Genomic DNA, 17,384 nt, shown 5'->3' on the forward strand with positions numbered 1-17,384 from the left:
TAGATTTGTGGTCCATTTTTTAGCGTTAGCTTTAGATCTTATAATAATTTTTCTACGAACGAAAACTTGTGCTACAATAGAGCCTAATCCCTGCTGGGCCATGAAGACCAATTAGATACATTGTGCCTAGACAATGTAACGATAATCAGACGTCACTGCGGAAGAAATAATTCAGATAACTAAAAAAAAAACGCTGAAGCTCAAAAGGGAATACAAAACCTCGTAGTTGTGAGTTCGGGCGTTTTTTCGAAAATGATACTTCACGTTGAGAACGTTAATTCAAAAAACAAAGCAATCAAAGCAACGGTTTTCATTTTTGAAAGATAAAATTGCCGCACACCTAGTGTATGAGTCTTTTGAGAATCACCAAACGCGCGACTTAAAAGTAGTTTACATCCTTTAAGAAAGGAGTTTTTAAGGCCCACGAGTCATGAGCGACTTAAAACGGCCTGTCAAATCGGCGACAACGATCCTTGTGAAAGCGAACCAACATTATACTCTGCAGTAATTCAAATCTATTTTCGTTATTAATCAGAAATCGATCAGGTCCATCTGTATATCGAAGGATACATCGAGCGCTTCACAGACATAACTATCTCCGGAGCAATGGCTATTTGCGTTAAGACAATTTCTAGAAAATAACGTAACTTCACTTTATTTGCATATCGCTGACATTACAGATGCAAAATAGATACTTGACAAAAAGAGTAGCTCGAGCATTTTGACACTAGCCTCTTAAGGCCGCGCGGTTATTCCGTTTATCTGGTAAGTAACGACCAAATGACTATCGCGCAACAAAGCGTCAATAGATAGATTCCTGAATAATAAAATTCAAAGATATGTGAACACTTGGCGCACACTTACATAGTGGGTATACTATATGTATACATAGATATACAACAATGTCATACTTCGGGAACTGGTTAAAAATGTTTTTGAAAAAAAAAAAGCTAGTTTTAGGAAAGCTTTTGAAGCAAACAAAAATGTATAACATCAAAATAACGAACGCAACAGGGAAATATCGAGCCAGTCATAACGCAGCGTGTATAAAGGACCAGACAGTGCTTTCTTTGCACGTTTAATAAAGTGAAAATAATGCACAGTGATGCTTCAAAGGATTTTCACAGAAGGACATTTTTCGATTCTAATCCGGCGTCACCATTTAACTTGCATCGACACAGATTCTTCATTGTCAAAGTTAGTTCGCAGTTATTTACTTGATCAAGCAGTAGTTATTAAGTGAATCAGGTCTCATAGCCCTTGATGGTGCTTCAGAACATCGCGTAGGTCATCGGTACGAATTTACGTTTTTAGATACATAGGTGATGTTAAATTAAGGGTGCGAAACACGATCGTTGTCAGCTATTGATGGGAAGCTATCTATTTATAGACAACTAAGAATCATCATGTCACGAAAAGCGTAAATAATATGATATACACAAAATTATGTATACATACGGAGCGAATACTCGTGGTATCTGCTAATATTTCACAATTGCACCACATTCGTTAGTTTGGTGTACTTTCCCTTGCCTAGCTCTATCTAGCCTGCTCTTCACATAAACAAATAAATTTCTTCGATGCTTTTGCGATAGCCTTTGTCTGAAGTACAAAGATCGTATTTAAGGATAAATAACGCATAGAAGCGCACTGCGAGAAACTGTCTCCACATCTTTTAAATTACTTTTACGTTTTTAACAGTCAAGGATTTTATATACACTCGAATTACACGACTTCAGTCAGACGAAAAAACACTAAAAGAAAAAAAAAGAGCTAATAGGCGCTAAAAATTTATCTCCGTTAAAGTTAGCATCTACTACTAGCAAGCAGGAAGAACAAACAGGGCGTCCGCTGGAGTATGGATCAACGCAGGAATCTCACGCCAATACCCCCTAATGATATCACAACTAAAAGAAGCGATTTATACATTTATGAAACCCGCGCAATGGAAATTATGGGACCCGTTACAAACGCAGCGCACCTATGCGTAGACAGACGATGTCCCGGATGGGTAGATCATAACTGAAAAGGCTCCCGCATCATCAACGTCCACCATCACTTTAATATCGTCGGTGTATATTAAAGCTCAACGCATGGCTGGCATAAACGTTTCATATCATAACCATGAGAAGCATTAAAAAGTCATTAATGACGATCCTTTGAAGACACCTCCATAGAAACTAGCTTTTTTTAAAAACGGAAAATGGTTCCCACGACGTTGTTTTAAAGGCACTTCGGTATTCGGTGTGAACGACATCTACTAAAATACTGGAATTATCCTGCTTTCAACAGACATGACAAAATGGAGGCAGGCATCAGTCATCGAGTGGCTTCTTCAATACGCCCATTGTCCTCCGACTATCAATTGTCGTTTCTCTGTATTACGTGATACAGCGCCACATAGATTCTATTAAAAGAGTCACAGCTGATTGCAACTAACGATACGGAATCGGAGCTATCCGGACTATATTTATGGCAATCGCGTTTTTACAAGGAGCGCTGAATGCTCAGACTAAGTAAAACGGTGAGACCCACTGCAGACTTACAAGAAAAAGAGTTTCTGTCTTATTGATTAGATACTACGTCCTCAGAGAAAGTGAAGCGTTTAAGCATACAGATATCGTTAACGCTCCCAGCAATGAAGTGCTTGTTGTGCGGGGTGACCCTGTTGTTTCACACGCGTCGCAAAACGGGCTTGCCCTTTCGGTATCGTTAGTCAGTTTAAAGCCGCCTTTACTCTCGAATACAGTGAGGTTATCGCATGAAGTTCTAACAATGCATACCCGCTAAACCTGACATTTTCTCAGAATACACACAGTCGAATACCTTGGCTAATTCATAGTACAACATCTTTGCTCCAAATGTATCCATCTTATTATATAGCTTAATTTTTTTTGTGGAGACATTTTCAATTGACTTCTTCTTGCAGACCGCTGCATGTTCACTTCAATAACGATTTATTTAATGAATGCGGTAAACTTCACTTTATGCATGGTTATTTGTCAGTACATTTTGTGTATTTAAAGAACTTCTAAAATAGAGTGGAAAGTGGAAGGTTCAGAGAAAAGTTAGTCCCGGCAAATAATCGGATTCCCTTCCCTATGTATCCAAATGAGGATGCCTAGATATACGGAACGAACTGAGTTACACATACTGATAACGCGTTTTTCATTAGCTAATTTATTGGACAGATAAGATGTAAGATGTCTTCATTAGACGGTCCTGTGACTTCGCGCAGAAATCAGAGGAAATTATTTTGAACACGAAATTCAACCAAATACCTTTTTCTTAATTTCATTTGCTTCTAGCTGAGACATGGACAATTCATATTGCCTGTAATGAGCGATCTTTAAGTTCCTAAAATGTCAGTGCAGCTTCTACATTACGACGAATACGTAAGCATCTAGAACGTTTATGCACACAACTGGTTTTGCATTGAGCACGCCCGATCATAGTAGCACATAATGTATTTGGTCGTAGGTATTAGCAATATCACGTGACCCTAGATCCTTCTTCAGAACAAGACGTATTTATACGGAAGAGTTCGGAGTCCGTTATTTCTAAAATTAACTAGGTCTCTGATGATACTGATGTCACGTAAAGTGGCAAACAAGAACAAGTTATACATTAAAAAAAAAAAAAAAAAAAAGATTAAAAGCTCATAGATAAGTAATTTAAACTACGACAGTCAAAATAAATCCCGCAAACCTTCAGTCGGCGGCCAACCCAGTATTCAATCACTGAACCTTTTGCACGTGTGTTGGCAACCTTTTCAAGACAGTGTTCCAGTACTTTGAAGTAGAACAACAAATTTGGGTGGGCACTGGGCTAGAATGGTGCATGTCTGTCTATTTTTGTCTTCAAGTGGTCTGTCTTATTGATATCAGCGCAATTCCGCATGTCCACTTCATTAAAGTTAAGTGGTACATTTTTCACAGACGCCCTTTTGTTAGCTTAGACAAAGACATGTCTTCTATTTTATTAAAGGTTTATTTTATATTTAATATTGTGATGTCTATTTACTTTCTGAACGGTATTGCTGATGTAGTTTTTTAAATTAATATACATTCCTATGTCTATAGTTTTGTTATTTTTGTCTTCAATTATTGATTCTAAGAATGTGTGAGTGTATGAAAAGTCTAGATCTTTTGGGTCTGTATTTCAGAAATCTTACATAGTTCAAGTTCGCATTTTTTTAATTTATTTAATTTTTGTTTTTATATTGAAATTATTATTATTTGCGGGCACCGATAGCTTTTTTTATTTTGATTTCTTTTTATAAGAATTTTTATGGTAATTATTCGTTTGCTCATCAGGTTACTAACTTAAAAGAGGCTATTTTCAGTATCAACTTGTCCAGCAGAAGGAATTTTGGCATATTTTTACGAAGTCTGTCGATTAGGTAAGCTGTTGACAATGAAATGTTCTAGCTTAGCAATTAGAAGTGAATTTGGCAATGCCAAGCGGGATGAAAAATGAAAGCAAATCTTATTTTTTTTTATAGTATTTTTTGCAAATACTAGAGGACTATATATATAACCTTATTCTGACTTATCGCTCATATACTCTACAAGTTAATATGAAAAGAGCTGATTCAGGTTCACAAAGATGCTTTGAAAAAAATTGAAGCCGGTATGCGCAAAAAAAATATTTGATACAGACTGATTTGAGTTCCGAGAGATCTTACCTAACCGATTATAGTTCGTGAGATCTGTTCGTACGTAGATTCTCGCTACACATTCTATTTTATCACTGGCCAAGAACAGCTTTTTTTTTGGTGAAAAAAGGCCAACGTTTGTCAGTTTTTATAGGAAAAGATAGCATTGGATTTCAATAGACTATACCTTGTAAGAAAATAAAAGAATACCTTGTATAACAATAATATTGCGATTCAATATTACTGAATTGCTAAACAGATGCAGTTTGAGAAAGATGACTCTAAAATTTGGAAAACGTTTGATAGAAATGAAAACACAAACTTATTCCACCAGAAAGCCAATAGCTGCTAATTATGAGTTGCATTGCGATTTATTCATTGAAAGAGGAATTATTAATTATCTAAAATTTCTCATTTTACACCAAAAAAGCATGTCGTAGCGGACTGTGATTTCCCGATATTTATTTCAGTCAAGTTAGATGTCAACCATCGCTGAAGGCCAATGAGGAAACATCGCCTTAAGGCTGGGTAGCCTTCCCCTGGCTGGGAGTGCGCACAGATTTCTTTGACGGGGCCAGACAGGGGTAACTAATAGCAGACGATGCGCTAAGCGACTCTTTACGGTGAGCAGCTGATGATAAACAACTAATATTGTTATTCTGTCGAATGATATTGTATTTAAAAGACAACAATGTCAATAAACAGAACGCACTTTAAGATGTTTGAAGTTAGATTGCCGTTCCAACAATAGCTGTTCGATACCGTAATAAAAATGTACGCAACTTCGTTTTCAAGCAGTACTCAGGCTGAGGTAGGTCGCCGGACATTTACAGCTTATTTTTGCTTGACCCTTGCCTATCGGTCATTAAAAAAATAACTATTCATATACCTTCGGTTACGGTAATAGTAAGAGAATATTCGCATTTGGGCAAAATTGATTGGGGCAACCCAAACACTAAAACGCAATAAATAATTCGAAGATTGAAAAACAACATATGATGGCACGTTCACAGGCAAAAAGGCAAATCGGTAGCTAATGGCATTTATTTGGACTATGCTATATAAAAATGAGTAAAATAACAGACCGTTGGAGAAGCCTATGCGTGCGTTTAAGCTAGTGAAACAATAGCCTCTAAATTATATAAGTCAGGGTTTTGTAAAATGTCGTCACGTAATCTAGGGAGTGAAGAGCATGGTCTACATAGAAAGATTTAACATTCAGCCTAAGTCCACTGCTAATGAATGCAATGCCATGACACAGGGAATGGCCTATCCCGACTGTCAGTTCAGTGCGGTAGGAATTGCATTGAATCGCATAAAACATCGATCTAAGGAGCTCCTTTAAGAAAAAAAAAGAAGCAAGAAAAAACAAACGATTCGTGTACTCGGCATTCTATTATCGACTTTATACGGAAGTCCCCAAAAATACAAGATCGCCGTTTCTCTTAGATCAAGCATCACCAAGTAAATAACATGATTATAATAGTATTTTATTTATTAATATTAAGTCCGCATTATTTGTCATTGACATTATAATCTGATATGACCGTTTCAGTATCAGATATGAGGATACAGAATCTTTGATGAAATTTCTAGGTTAGCTTATCATGCAATGGCAATTAATGTAAAGCACTAACGTAGATGTATATCACTTTGTTTCTGCGAATTACCCACAGTTCTCAAAGATCGTAGCTACCCAAGCTTTTAGCTGCAATGTGCCACGATAGAAGACAGCGCAATTTGCGTGCAAACATTAGAAATCAAAGCAGATCTCGAATGTGACCACTTGACAACGCACAGATGTTTTAATATCAGAATTTCGTCAATTGGTATGCAGTTACATGGAGCCAATTCGTTGTAAATTATTGTACCCCCAATACAATTTGAACGAAGGTCAAATGGTAACGTCACTGGCTGGACTTTTACCAGTTGTTAAAGTCTTTAGCATGCTCCGTAGGTGAGATATTAATTCGGTGTGTACATGTTTAGCCATTAGACATCAGATTTGGTTTTCTTACGGGTCCTTTACGCGTTGGGTTCCATATCGTGTACTCACTTCGTCGTCCCCTTGGTGTTCTCTGAATTTTCTTGTTGGAATACTTTCGTAAAGCCATTTCATTGATGCAGCTATTCTATTTCGCTAAACAAATCACTGCGTTTTGTGTATGTCTCACTGCTCCGTTACGCAGATCTCATTCACCCAGCGCATAGTAAGCCTAAATCCAACGCGCTTTGTGGTTTTCCAAAAACTACGCGACTTGTCGTATAGTTATCTTTCTAATCTAACGGCACTTAGCATCACTTAGCTTTTTATCATAAGCCGATTAACTATCAGCGGGTTTCATAGCTATATATAAATAATTAATAAGAGTAATAATGTCCGGCGGAATAGAGGAAGCGATGGCGTCATGGGCCTGGAATCGGACGGTGTCCAATTCTAATTCAGTTAGACACATGCAACTCAATGCGATCCTCTACTTACGAACTCGTTAGTAAGGTGACTCATAAAAAATTCAAACGCAAATAATCTAAATGACACATACCTCCAATAATATGCACATCTCGCTGGTATCGTTCAAATCATGTTGTAGGGCCTGAAGGTTGTTGATCGCATAGATCAGTTTCTGCCGTAGATCGATCTGTTCTTTCAGTTCGGCAACTAAGGCCGCTTCCTCAGATTCGCGCTGGGACGTCGCCTCTTCGTAGAGCTGAGAAATTTGGAAGCAAAACAATTTTTGCTATGCCTGTAGTAGTTTACTTCAGCCGTTTTTCTAAACTGTTCCGCTCGATTTTTCTAAATTAATTTACATGCGTGCTATTCCAGTGTATTGATATTATTTCTATTAGTTCCAAGCGCATAGTCCTGTTCAATACAAACAGACAACGTAGTTTATTAGTTTAGCAATATATGAAAAGGGAGACTAGAGGGAGAATAAGCTAGGAAAATGACTTGTCATCAACATTGTTTTAAAATTTCAGCTCTACAGTCCTATCAGTAGCGCCTTCTAAAAATCAACAAAGAGAAAGTATCGCGATAAGGAAAGATAGACTTGAAAATTCTCACAAAAAATACAGGCCACAAATGTTTCGAACTCGCTCGATTTCTATCTATAATCAGCGAATAACTGACTTTCAATAAAAATTAGTTTCGCACATCCTGACTAGGGTAGATGTCCACGTGACAGCTATCCTAAAACAAGAGAACATCACAAGCAAACCGTCCCCCCTATTCCCTTTGCCCTTCGCCACCCAGTCTGATGCAGAAACAACGTAAGCTTTTCTTCTTTCGATATTATGTTAAAAAAAAACCCTGATAAAATCAAAGGACGGAGAAATTTAGTTGACGCCATTTATTCTACCCACGATCTGGTCATATAGATTTCAAGCCTTAGCCATCATAGGTCTGGGACCAGTTCTAATGCCGAAGTCAGGTTCGAAAAAGTTTCTCTTTTGCGATAGTCTTTTCAAAGCAACAGAAGTGGTCGTGATAATTGCAATCAACAAAAGCAGGTGGATCGCGACCAAGATACTCGATACTAGGCGGTAACCTGTCGTAAACATCAGCTGATACTCGTACTTGAGATTCTCAAGACCGACTGCTTTCACTGGCTGCATCTCAGAGAGATGAGGGCTTGGGAACCTAACTTAACCTAAAATAAGAGGTTTGCCGAAATTGACACGAACTTGTCCTTGTACGACTTCATATGGCTGTGCATTGCCGTGCAGTACGATGACCCTGTTTATTGGACATTTCCGGTTCGATAGCTTCATTAGTCGACGTATTTGCGCCATATGCAAAATCTCTCTTAACCGTCTTTTCTTTCAAAGATTGGTAAGTAAATGAGATCCTTCCGGGACCATCAAACGCACATATTACGCGTGGGGATCAAGTAAATTTCAGGGTTTAGTCTACCAAAGTGGTATCCACGGACGGCCCCTAACATTTCTTTACAAAACATTAGACACGAGGCGGAACCCATTCTCCCATGTATTCCTTCTTTTTTAAGCTTTCAGGAAACGTTGGATGTTTATCGTCATTAGCCCCTTAGCAGATGACGAGCGTCATTAACTTCACAATCTAGCAGGTCGTGGAGCTCATTTTCTCTGAGAGAGATTGAGAATTGAAAAGTTTAGGACTAAACGAAACGGCACTATATAAACCTTTGGTGCTGCATGATGTCATATTGTTATTTCGCGAATTGTATTAATAAGCCGCTAAGTACCTTATTAGAATAGAACTCAACTCATAGCACCGTGCCATTTTGTCGGTTTAATTGTGTGTATCGCATTGAGCCGGAAGTAATTTCATTGAGAGAACCTTTTATCTGGGTATGTGCTGCTTGCGGCTTGTTTTTTCCGTGCTTGAATAAGGTTCCTGCGTACATTTCCAATAAATGGTATGCTCTAATCGCGACACGTCAAGTTCTATCGGATGAACCGTATTGGGTTAAAATTGGGTATAATAATGTCAAGTCAGATTGCTGACTATATTTATTTTCGGTCTGATAACCCTAATTTCTTATAAACTTTTCTGACGTTCACAGTGATCCATATCTCTCCAGGTATTTCATACGCTTGTGTAGTTGTTTAATCTCATTAGTTATGGCGAATGCGCTGATGAAAGCTGGAAATACTGTGTGCTTTTAAAAGTAATTAACTTCAATTGTTATTTTATTGCAGGTTAGAGAAAGTCAATTCTTTAAACGTAAAGTAAATACTCGCTATTTAACTATTATTTTGCGAATGTTTGTCGAGAATGAAAGAGGTTTGAGATATCATTTGTCTGCAAACTCAAGGCCCATCTGCTGCTGCTTGTGAATTGTCAGTCGTTCGTTTGTGGTATCATTTTATTCTCTATCGAATGGGAGTCAGAAACCCGTTCCATTACATATATATCACAATTATTTTGTTAAACAAAAATTTCTCAGCGATTTAGACTGCTTTTTTCTAATTAATAGTTACTTAGAAATACGTTTATCTGAAAGTTTTATCATGAAAACTTTCTAAAAAACATCTTCTCGTTTTGCTAAAAAACGATTGTTGAATATCTAAATTTTTAATAATTTTTCAATTAACTTTCAGAAACTACAATAAATATAGAATCAACATCCTAATACGTACCGTTATTCCTCTTTCATTAAGAATAGAAAAAAGCTGTCAAATACACTATTATTAGAGCCAGGTATTAGCTAAACAACGCAAAAAGAACTCTCAAATCAGTCCATGAATAATAAGTCTAGGAAAAAGATTTTTTGCAAACTGTTTGTTTGATATTTTGGTTGAATGGAATGGCTCTCAAGGATCTTTCCGCAGAAAAAAAAAACAAGTTGTGTAGACTTTAAAGACGCTAGTGTAAATATTTAAGGCACCTATTTTTTTATCGAAGGAGTTAACTATTACATGCAGATCATATATTAAGCGCAAATTATGCTCTCACATTTTCTCATGGGTCCTACCGTTTTCGAGATAAATGGCAAAATCGATTCCGTAAGCACCTCGTATAAATTAAAGTTACTGATCTATCTCCCTTCGTTTTTAGTTCATCAACAATAATATGATATCCAAACCAAGATTTTAACGTTACAGGCACTCCTTTTAGCCAAGCTTAATACGCGTCACACAATATGACCCTGTCTATTTTCCAGGATTGGTTAACCATGTATTCGCTCAAAGCTTTCGATACACTGACTAATGCTTTTGTGAGAAAAGACGGAATGTTCTAGTTGAGAATAAAACATTATATATTTTAGCGGGTAGATGTGTCGACGGAGTTGTGTGAAGTAAAGGCTTTGGGGGATTAGTTAATTTTATGGCAGGATGTAAACGTATGATAGTCTAGCGAGTTGGACAATTAAGGCGTATCGTCCGAAAGCGATGATGAATCGAAGTATTCGGTTGTAATGGCATTTCTCCCGTAAAAACTGAGTGCTCTTAGCACCAATACCTCCATAATGGGCAATATTGGCTGAGACACGATGCGTATCATATATGTGATGAGTAGAGAGCGCAATGACGTTCATACTGGATATACGTATGTGCGAGCTGGGCTGCTGAAACACAAACGATTCAAAAAGGATAGAATTCGGTACCTCAAGATCGCGGATCTGGAGTCCTGAGCACCTCGTGATTCCAGTTAGGTTTGTTAGTAATTTAGAAGTTGACTATATAACGGCTATATAGAAGAGCATAAAAGGCACTGTATGGAACAGTGGTGTAGACAGGATGATAAAAGTTGCACGAGCGTATGAAGAGAGATTTAGAAAAAAAAAACTCACCCTTTTGTAATAATTTTCCGTTGTAAGATCTTCACCTGATAGATCGTCTCGTTCAGGTTTCTGAAATACAGCGAACGCATCATTATTAACTGCGAGCGGATTTTGATAAAGGTCAAGGAAGTTTTTAATGGAGAGTGAGTCAAATAAAATTTTGACAATTCAACAGTGTGGATATTGGGTTTCGACATATGATCTGAAGTATTACTGTGAATGACATTGCTTGCGATCGTTTTTGAATCAGAATGAGATGGGGGTGCTCTGCGCAGAGTTCAATGTACAGCACTATTGAGTGTTTAGATTATTAACGTTAATTCAGAGCTTTTTGTAGCGAAACTGTAGAACAAGACTTGCCATTGTCTTTTGCAGAGAAGGTTTCTCTTAAAAGAATGACTCTTGAAAAATTTTAATGCCAAGCTTAGTGTTACATATTTTCGTTACTCTTAGCAAAATCTCTTATGGGAGGAATTACGAACTCGAAGCGTAAAAGCATTTATTTGAGACATATTAATTAACAGCGAAGTAACTCGTCAACACAGATCTTGGGTCTGTCAGTCCTTATAGGCTTGAAACTAGGGAAGACATATACTCTAAGCAGGTTGGGGCAAATGGTCTAGGTCCAAATCGCATTTGTAAAATCAAATCGTGTTTACCAGCTTTTGCTATAGGCAAGCAAAACTTATTTCTGGGAAAGCTGATCGTTATCTACGCTACTGGAGAAATATGGTCTCCAAAAGGTAATCTATATTTGAGCGTTTTAGTAAATCTAGCAAAATTTTTCCAGGCAGTTTTCAAAGCAATACCGAAAGATAGTGTTAAAGATTTGTCGAAAGGGGGAACTGCTAATGGTCAGTTCGCAGCCACTCGTCCCTTAGATAAACCACTACAGATTAAGGTTGAGTTATTGCGGAAAGCTTTGCGACTAATATTGTTTGCAAAATGTAACTTAAAATTACATGCATTTTGGAATGCCTTTAGCATGAAAATTAGTGTGAATGTGGCCTGATTAGAAAACACGTGCGTAATAAGATTTCCTATAAGCAGATGCACGCAGGTTTTGACTCACACTAGTCCTTTTAAGAATCACACACACATAAACACACAGACACATACACACACATAAAAGAACGAAAGAATGTTGAGCTCAGGCCTTGCATAACCGATGTCATCAGGTAATTACATATCGAAACATTAAGTAAACCGAAAACTCTTTTAGTATGGCTTAAGTACAACTTAAGCACAAACATTTTGCTGTGATGGACGAGCGTTGTTGTATACTGCATACAGTAATATGCAAGATATCATAATAAATAGTAGGCTAAATATTATACCTAGAGGGCCTGGAGCTGTATAGCTTATTGATGAAGAAGTACGTGGAAAATATCTTTAAGGTTGTACCGATGCGACATTTTACGACATCGTTTTTTGGTGTTAGAAATGCATGTTTTGAAACTAGAGACCGTTCATTAAGGAATAGGTACTCGGATTTTTAGCGAGCAAATTGTAGAGAGCCATGGAGAATAAAAAAATCGAATAGTTTTCACTTAGAACTGCAGAGGTGAAGACATCTCGCCGTATAAAGCTTGTATTCGATGAAAGTTCTATGACTAGAGACATGGCGAACCGCTGGTTCGAAGAGTTTAGAAAAATACATTTCGAACTCGAAGGTAAGTCTCATGATAAACTGCCACTTATGAAGCAAAACTAATAAAAAATTAAAAGCTATAAAAGTATTAACAGCTAGATTTGATCTATGTAAAAACTCCCTACGCATTTATCTCGGTCGAATTAATAAGGAACAGGAATTGGACAAAAGGGGTGCTGCATGATTTAAGCGAAAATCAAAAACAGACGTGTACATTTATTCTTGTCTTCTTATAACAGTGACCCATCCTTGCACCGAATTATGACTTATAATGAGAAGTAGATCCATTGCGATAACTGCAAACGGTTACGCCAGTGGGTAGATGCAACTGAATCAGCGAGACATTATCACCTAAAGCAAATGTGCCACTTATGGTACCTATTTGATGATATAATGTAGGTTTATAAGTCCTGGTTCGTCGCCTACTCTCAGCCATTGACGATAACTAAATATTTGCCCTGGTCCAAATTGACCAGTTCTGAAAAATCCAAGCAAATTCAATTGGAATAAACCGAATGGTTCTCAAAAAGTTCCAGATAAGGGTTAAAAAGATTCCATTAAAAACATTTCTGATAAATCTGAATTCATCGAGTATTTTAATAAAGAAAATATCACTTTCCAAAGTTTCGTCTAATAGAAGTTCCTTGCGCCTTCCTGCACCTTGTCGACTTTGAACAATTGTGAGTTTGGGACCTTTAGCCTAAAACTTAATTTCGCTGGACACGTACTATTATAAACATACTCTAAAGGAGGATTATTTTGAAAATGCGCAATGAGTTGTTTAGGTCCCGAATTGAAGCTACAATTGTGCTGAACGCTGGTTTTGTGGAAAACATGGCCAATGCATTAAAATTTGTGTACTATTTAGCCTTAGAAACAAACTATTTCTAATACTCTGTTCCAAATATATATATACGTATCTTTTAGAAAGTGGCTTCAAACTAATCGTCTTAACCGTTTGTTTAGTGTGTCAGCATGGAATGCATTCATACGATACTATGACGACACTATCGTACTAGTATTATTGTCACTCTACTTCATTGCTGCATCACTGCTATGACAGTTGCTTTGAAGAAGATACGTGCATGAGACACATCCGCGATGCACTTTGCCTGTCATCAAGGCTCCAATTTAACTATCACTCCACTTCATCGCCTGCGTTGGCAGAGAGCACTGCTACGAAGGACAGTGAAGCCACCTTCCGTATCTCTTCTCTAGCTTTAATATTGGGTTGATTCTTACTGGATTAATATAAGCGTAGGATGTTTAAGAAAGTAGTTGTTATTGGTGTTGAGCGATACGATGTTCACCGAGAACCATTGTTAATTATGCCGAATAAGTATATAAGATTTAAGAAATCACTAATATTAGTGCTAAATGAATATTTGTTGCTTATAGATATACAAGTCATTGCTATTAATGCTAAATAAGTATGCCGTATGATTGATAACTATACGACCTTTAGAGCAAGTGAACGTAGAAGTAACTGGCCAGTACGCTACGTCGAATTTTCAGTCCATGTGTCTTTCATTTAAGCGGGATCAGAAAGATTAGTGTACGTTGGCGAAGGAATTCCTGTCCATAATTATTTAACTTAGCGTTGAAGACTAAAGTTCCTAGACCACGCGCCTCCCTATATAGCGTACTTCATCCCCCCGCACCTTTTGCCCACTACCGGCCACCTCCATATTTATATCTAAGATAAGTATTACTAACCTTGACAAGGTTATGCTTGCTTTGATTTATGTAATCAACAATTCTGCAATACAACATGCCCCAATTAGGCGTCACTGAGCTTGAACAAATGTCCATCTTTCCCTGCTACAGGTAATATAATCAACTCAATCCAGCGGTCGATAACTTGAAAATCGGAAATTCTTAGAACTATGAAGGCGGCGAAAGTTATGGGTATATATACAACGTACAAAAGGCACGTATAGGTCCGGTTTGAGTAAGTTTAAAAGAATTTAACAAATACGAAAATAACAATAAATCACACACACACAGCAGCCAAGAAATTCCACAATTTCTTTCACAAATTCTGCAGTCAATGTGCCGTGTGGAAGGTTTTGAACCAATATGCGTGTTCTTAGCCATAGACTATCAGAGCTTTCTTGACGACATCATGAAATCAATATAGTACAGTAATGATCCGTTGAATCCATACACGCGAATCTCGATACAAATGAAGTTCAGATACATAAATAAGATAATTTTTTTTTTATACAGTATTGCCCACGCCTTCTACATGTACTTCTACACGTATTAAATTTCCTAAAGCTCTAGATCTGTCGTTGGCTCTTACATCTATATCGTCGCATGTGGTGACACTGCCAAAACTTCGAGTAGAACTGCCTTTCCGCAAAGCTGAAGGGCTGTCAACTTTAGCGGTAACGGAATCTTTATCTGATGGGAGATCTTCCAAAGAGCCCTCATAGCGGCTTCTACTGTTAGGAGCTCCTGATGAACTATAGACCGACCGTCGGTACGTTGAACTCGGTAACGAGTAATTCGTCGAATAGGTCGAGGGTCGATAAAGAAGTGGGCTGCGCGTCGATAAGTACAGCGAGGACGATAATGAGGGCAAAACTTGTCGACGAAAAGTCGAGCTCGGACTCGAGCCATAGCTGTGGTAACTCATTGCACTAACTAAATTAAATTCTTACAACACTGAGTCACAGACTATTCCGAATGAACAGGAAACTTCTTTGGTCTACATACGACTATAGTCCACTCCAGGTAAACGATATGATGCTTTTCTCAGATATGTCAGTTGAGTTTAGTTGTCGATCGCTGACATGGCTCATATAAGCGAACACAGTATTTTTATTATATTAGATGCCCAAATCAGCGAGCTTGTTGATAAGCCAGACAAGAAAGGCACAAGCTAGGGCTTTACAGAGTATCTCTGCAAGCATCGCCGGTTAGGTCGCGATCAACAGCTCATTGCACGAAACTACAAGTAAGTATAGCCGTCCTTTAGGCAGAATAGTGGTATACAGCAATTCGATGGAAAACGATGCTGTAGGTGCATTATACAAGAGAGTATGGCCGTCTCGGGCTTCTCTCGACTACTTTAGGGATGAGGCCGCAACGGTGAAATTCAACTACAGTCGTGGCGCTAGTCTCTTTAGGCCCTTGAAAGAGAAGATCGTTGCACACTGCGGTGTCCTGCTTACCCGATGTTTGACTCTGTTGTGCCTATTTTTGTGTTTGAGAAAGGACAGACCCTGTCTGTTTCGGTTCATCGCCGACTTCCCAAAGGAATAGTCGGTGCCTTTCGACAGAATGACCTTTCAAAAGCCTAGAGGATATATCAAGAGCTTTTTCATAAAACGAGTTTGATTATGCAGTTTAATATTAGACAAAGGAAACAGCGAAAAAGCGGACCGAGAATTAAGGGTTTATAATAAATGAATGTTGTCTGTGACAGCGAGCGGCCCGAGATACGAGCGGAGAGGAGAGAACTGTTCATGATGCTCGCATTAAGATACACGAGAATTTCAGGGTGAAACGAAAGAAGGCCTTAGCCCACAGCGAAAAGTTAGCGTCAACTTCTATGGATAAAATAGCGGATCTTGATAGAATTGTGCGCCTTCCAAGAAACACTGATTACAAACCTATCGGTCGACCTTTCCCTTTTAGCGCAGTTTTCATTGCTCATAGTCGTTGTCGATATAAGTTGATAGCTTCTAAGTGTTTGGTTGTAGCGAACTTACAGTAGTAAGTAGTAGTTACAAATCTAAACAAAAATCTACAGAAAAAATTGGTGAGCTCTTTCAGTCAGGATTAGATTTCGGTTTGACGTTCTGGAAAGAGTAAGTAGGTCACCGATATTTGTTCTCAACCGACATCCGGAGATTCATGTAAAATTAAGCACTAATAGTGATGTGATCAATTCGAATCACTTCAATTCAGCAAATTAACCTGATAAAAAGATTATTACTCTATGCTTAACGAATATTGTACAGCTCGTATATACCTGATGAATACGCTAGGTCCATGTGGAAGTTAACGGAGGGCATGAAAATCTTTGCGATAGAACACTGGATTTTGTCCTGACAAAGCAATTTTAGCATATTATGGGTTGCCGAATAATTCATTCGAATGTTCTAAAATAAGGCTACCTTTACAAAGTATGTCCATATCATTGCAAAATATAATCCATCATGCTATGTTAAGGGTGCTTACTTTTGCTCTGATAAGGACCAGCGATAGTTTGAACAGCAGATCAAATAAAAAAATCTCTCGAAATATTTGGAGGGCTTGGATATTAGAAATGCGTCCTGGCTCCAGGTATACTTTCATAAGTACTTTTCTCCAAGCTAGCCGCTATGCGACCTCAGCCCTTGTCGTCAAACAGCGTAGCTCCATCAATATTACAGATCTTAAAAAATCATTTGTTTTTCCTACGTACAAAAATAATTCGAGCAGCGACTCTGGTTCTATCTGACCAAAGACAACTTCGTAACCGATGTAGTTTTTTGTGATTTGTTGGATCTACGATTGAGTCCAGCATAAAATATTTGTCAGTACAGTATGTTGCTAAAATGTGTCATGTTGCAAAAAGCTAGCCTAGTTGGTTCCTACAACTTCGAGGTTCCTGTTAATAGTATCCACTACTGGCTATTGTACACTTATTAGCAAGGAAAATTTCACTAGCTCATTAACAACAAAGCTTATTGAGACACGTATGACAATGCTCGTATCAACAAATATGCAAGAGTAGCATTATTTCCCATATTTCATTTTCGCATTTCACCTAAATATAGCGTTTATGAAAAAATACTTTACAAAAAATATTCACTCC

At 37.8% G+C, this 17,384-nt stretch overlaps 1 protein-coding gene across 16 annotated transcripts in view; it reads right to left on the reverse strand.

Annotated features, from left to right (window-relative positions):
• LOC111266237 (uncharacterized) overlaps window positions 1-16,188 on the reverse strand; it is a 28,509-nt gene extending 12,321 nt beyond the window's left edge. For 6 of the 16 annotated variants that reach the window (XR_002683957.2, XR_002683961.2, XR_002683959.2 and 3 more), the window contains exons 1-3: window positions 14,880-16,160; window positions 10,933-10,992; window positions 7,201-7,365 (exon numbers count right to left, since the gene is read on the reverse strand). Coding sequence is in view for 5 of the 16 variants with exons in the window: in XM_022843554.2 (XP_022699289.1) it covers window positions 5,133-5,288; window positions 7,201-7,365; window positions 10,933-10,992; window positions 14,880-15,215 (717 nt within the window). In the remaining 11 variants the exon portion in view is untranslated. Of the gene's footprint in view, window positions 1-4,980; window positions 5,289-7,200; window positions 7,366-10,932; window positions 10,993-14,879 lie in introns of those variants that run through there. The other 10 variants (XR_015313362.1, XR_002683955.2, XR_015313365.1 and 7 more) reach the window with 6 other exon arrangements.
• Between the last annotated feature and the right edge of the window lie 1,196 nt (window positions 16,189-17,384).

Source organism: Varroa jacobsoni, unplaced genomic scaffold (genome assembly GCF_002532875.2).
Source record: "Varroa jacobsoni isolate VJ856 unplaced genomic scaffold, vjacob_1.0 scaffold_1066, whole genome shotgun sequence".
Taxonomy (NCBI): Eukaryota; Metazoa; Arthropoda; class Arachnida; order Mesostigmata; family Varroidae; genus Varroa; species Varroa jacobsoni.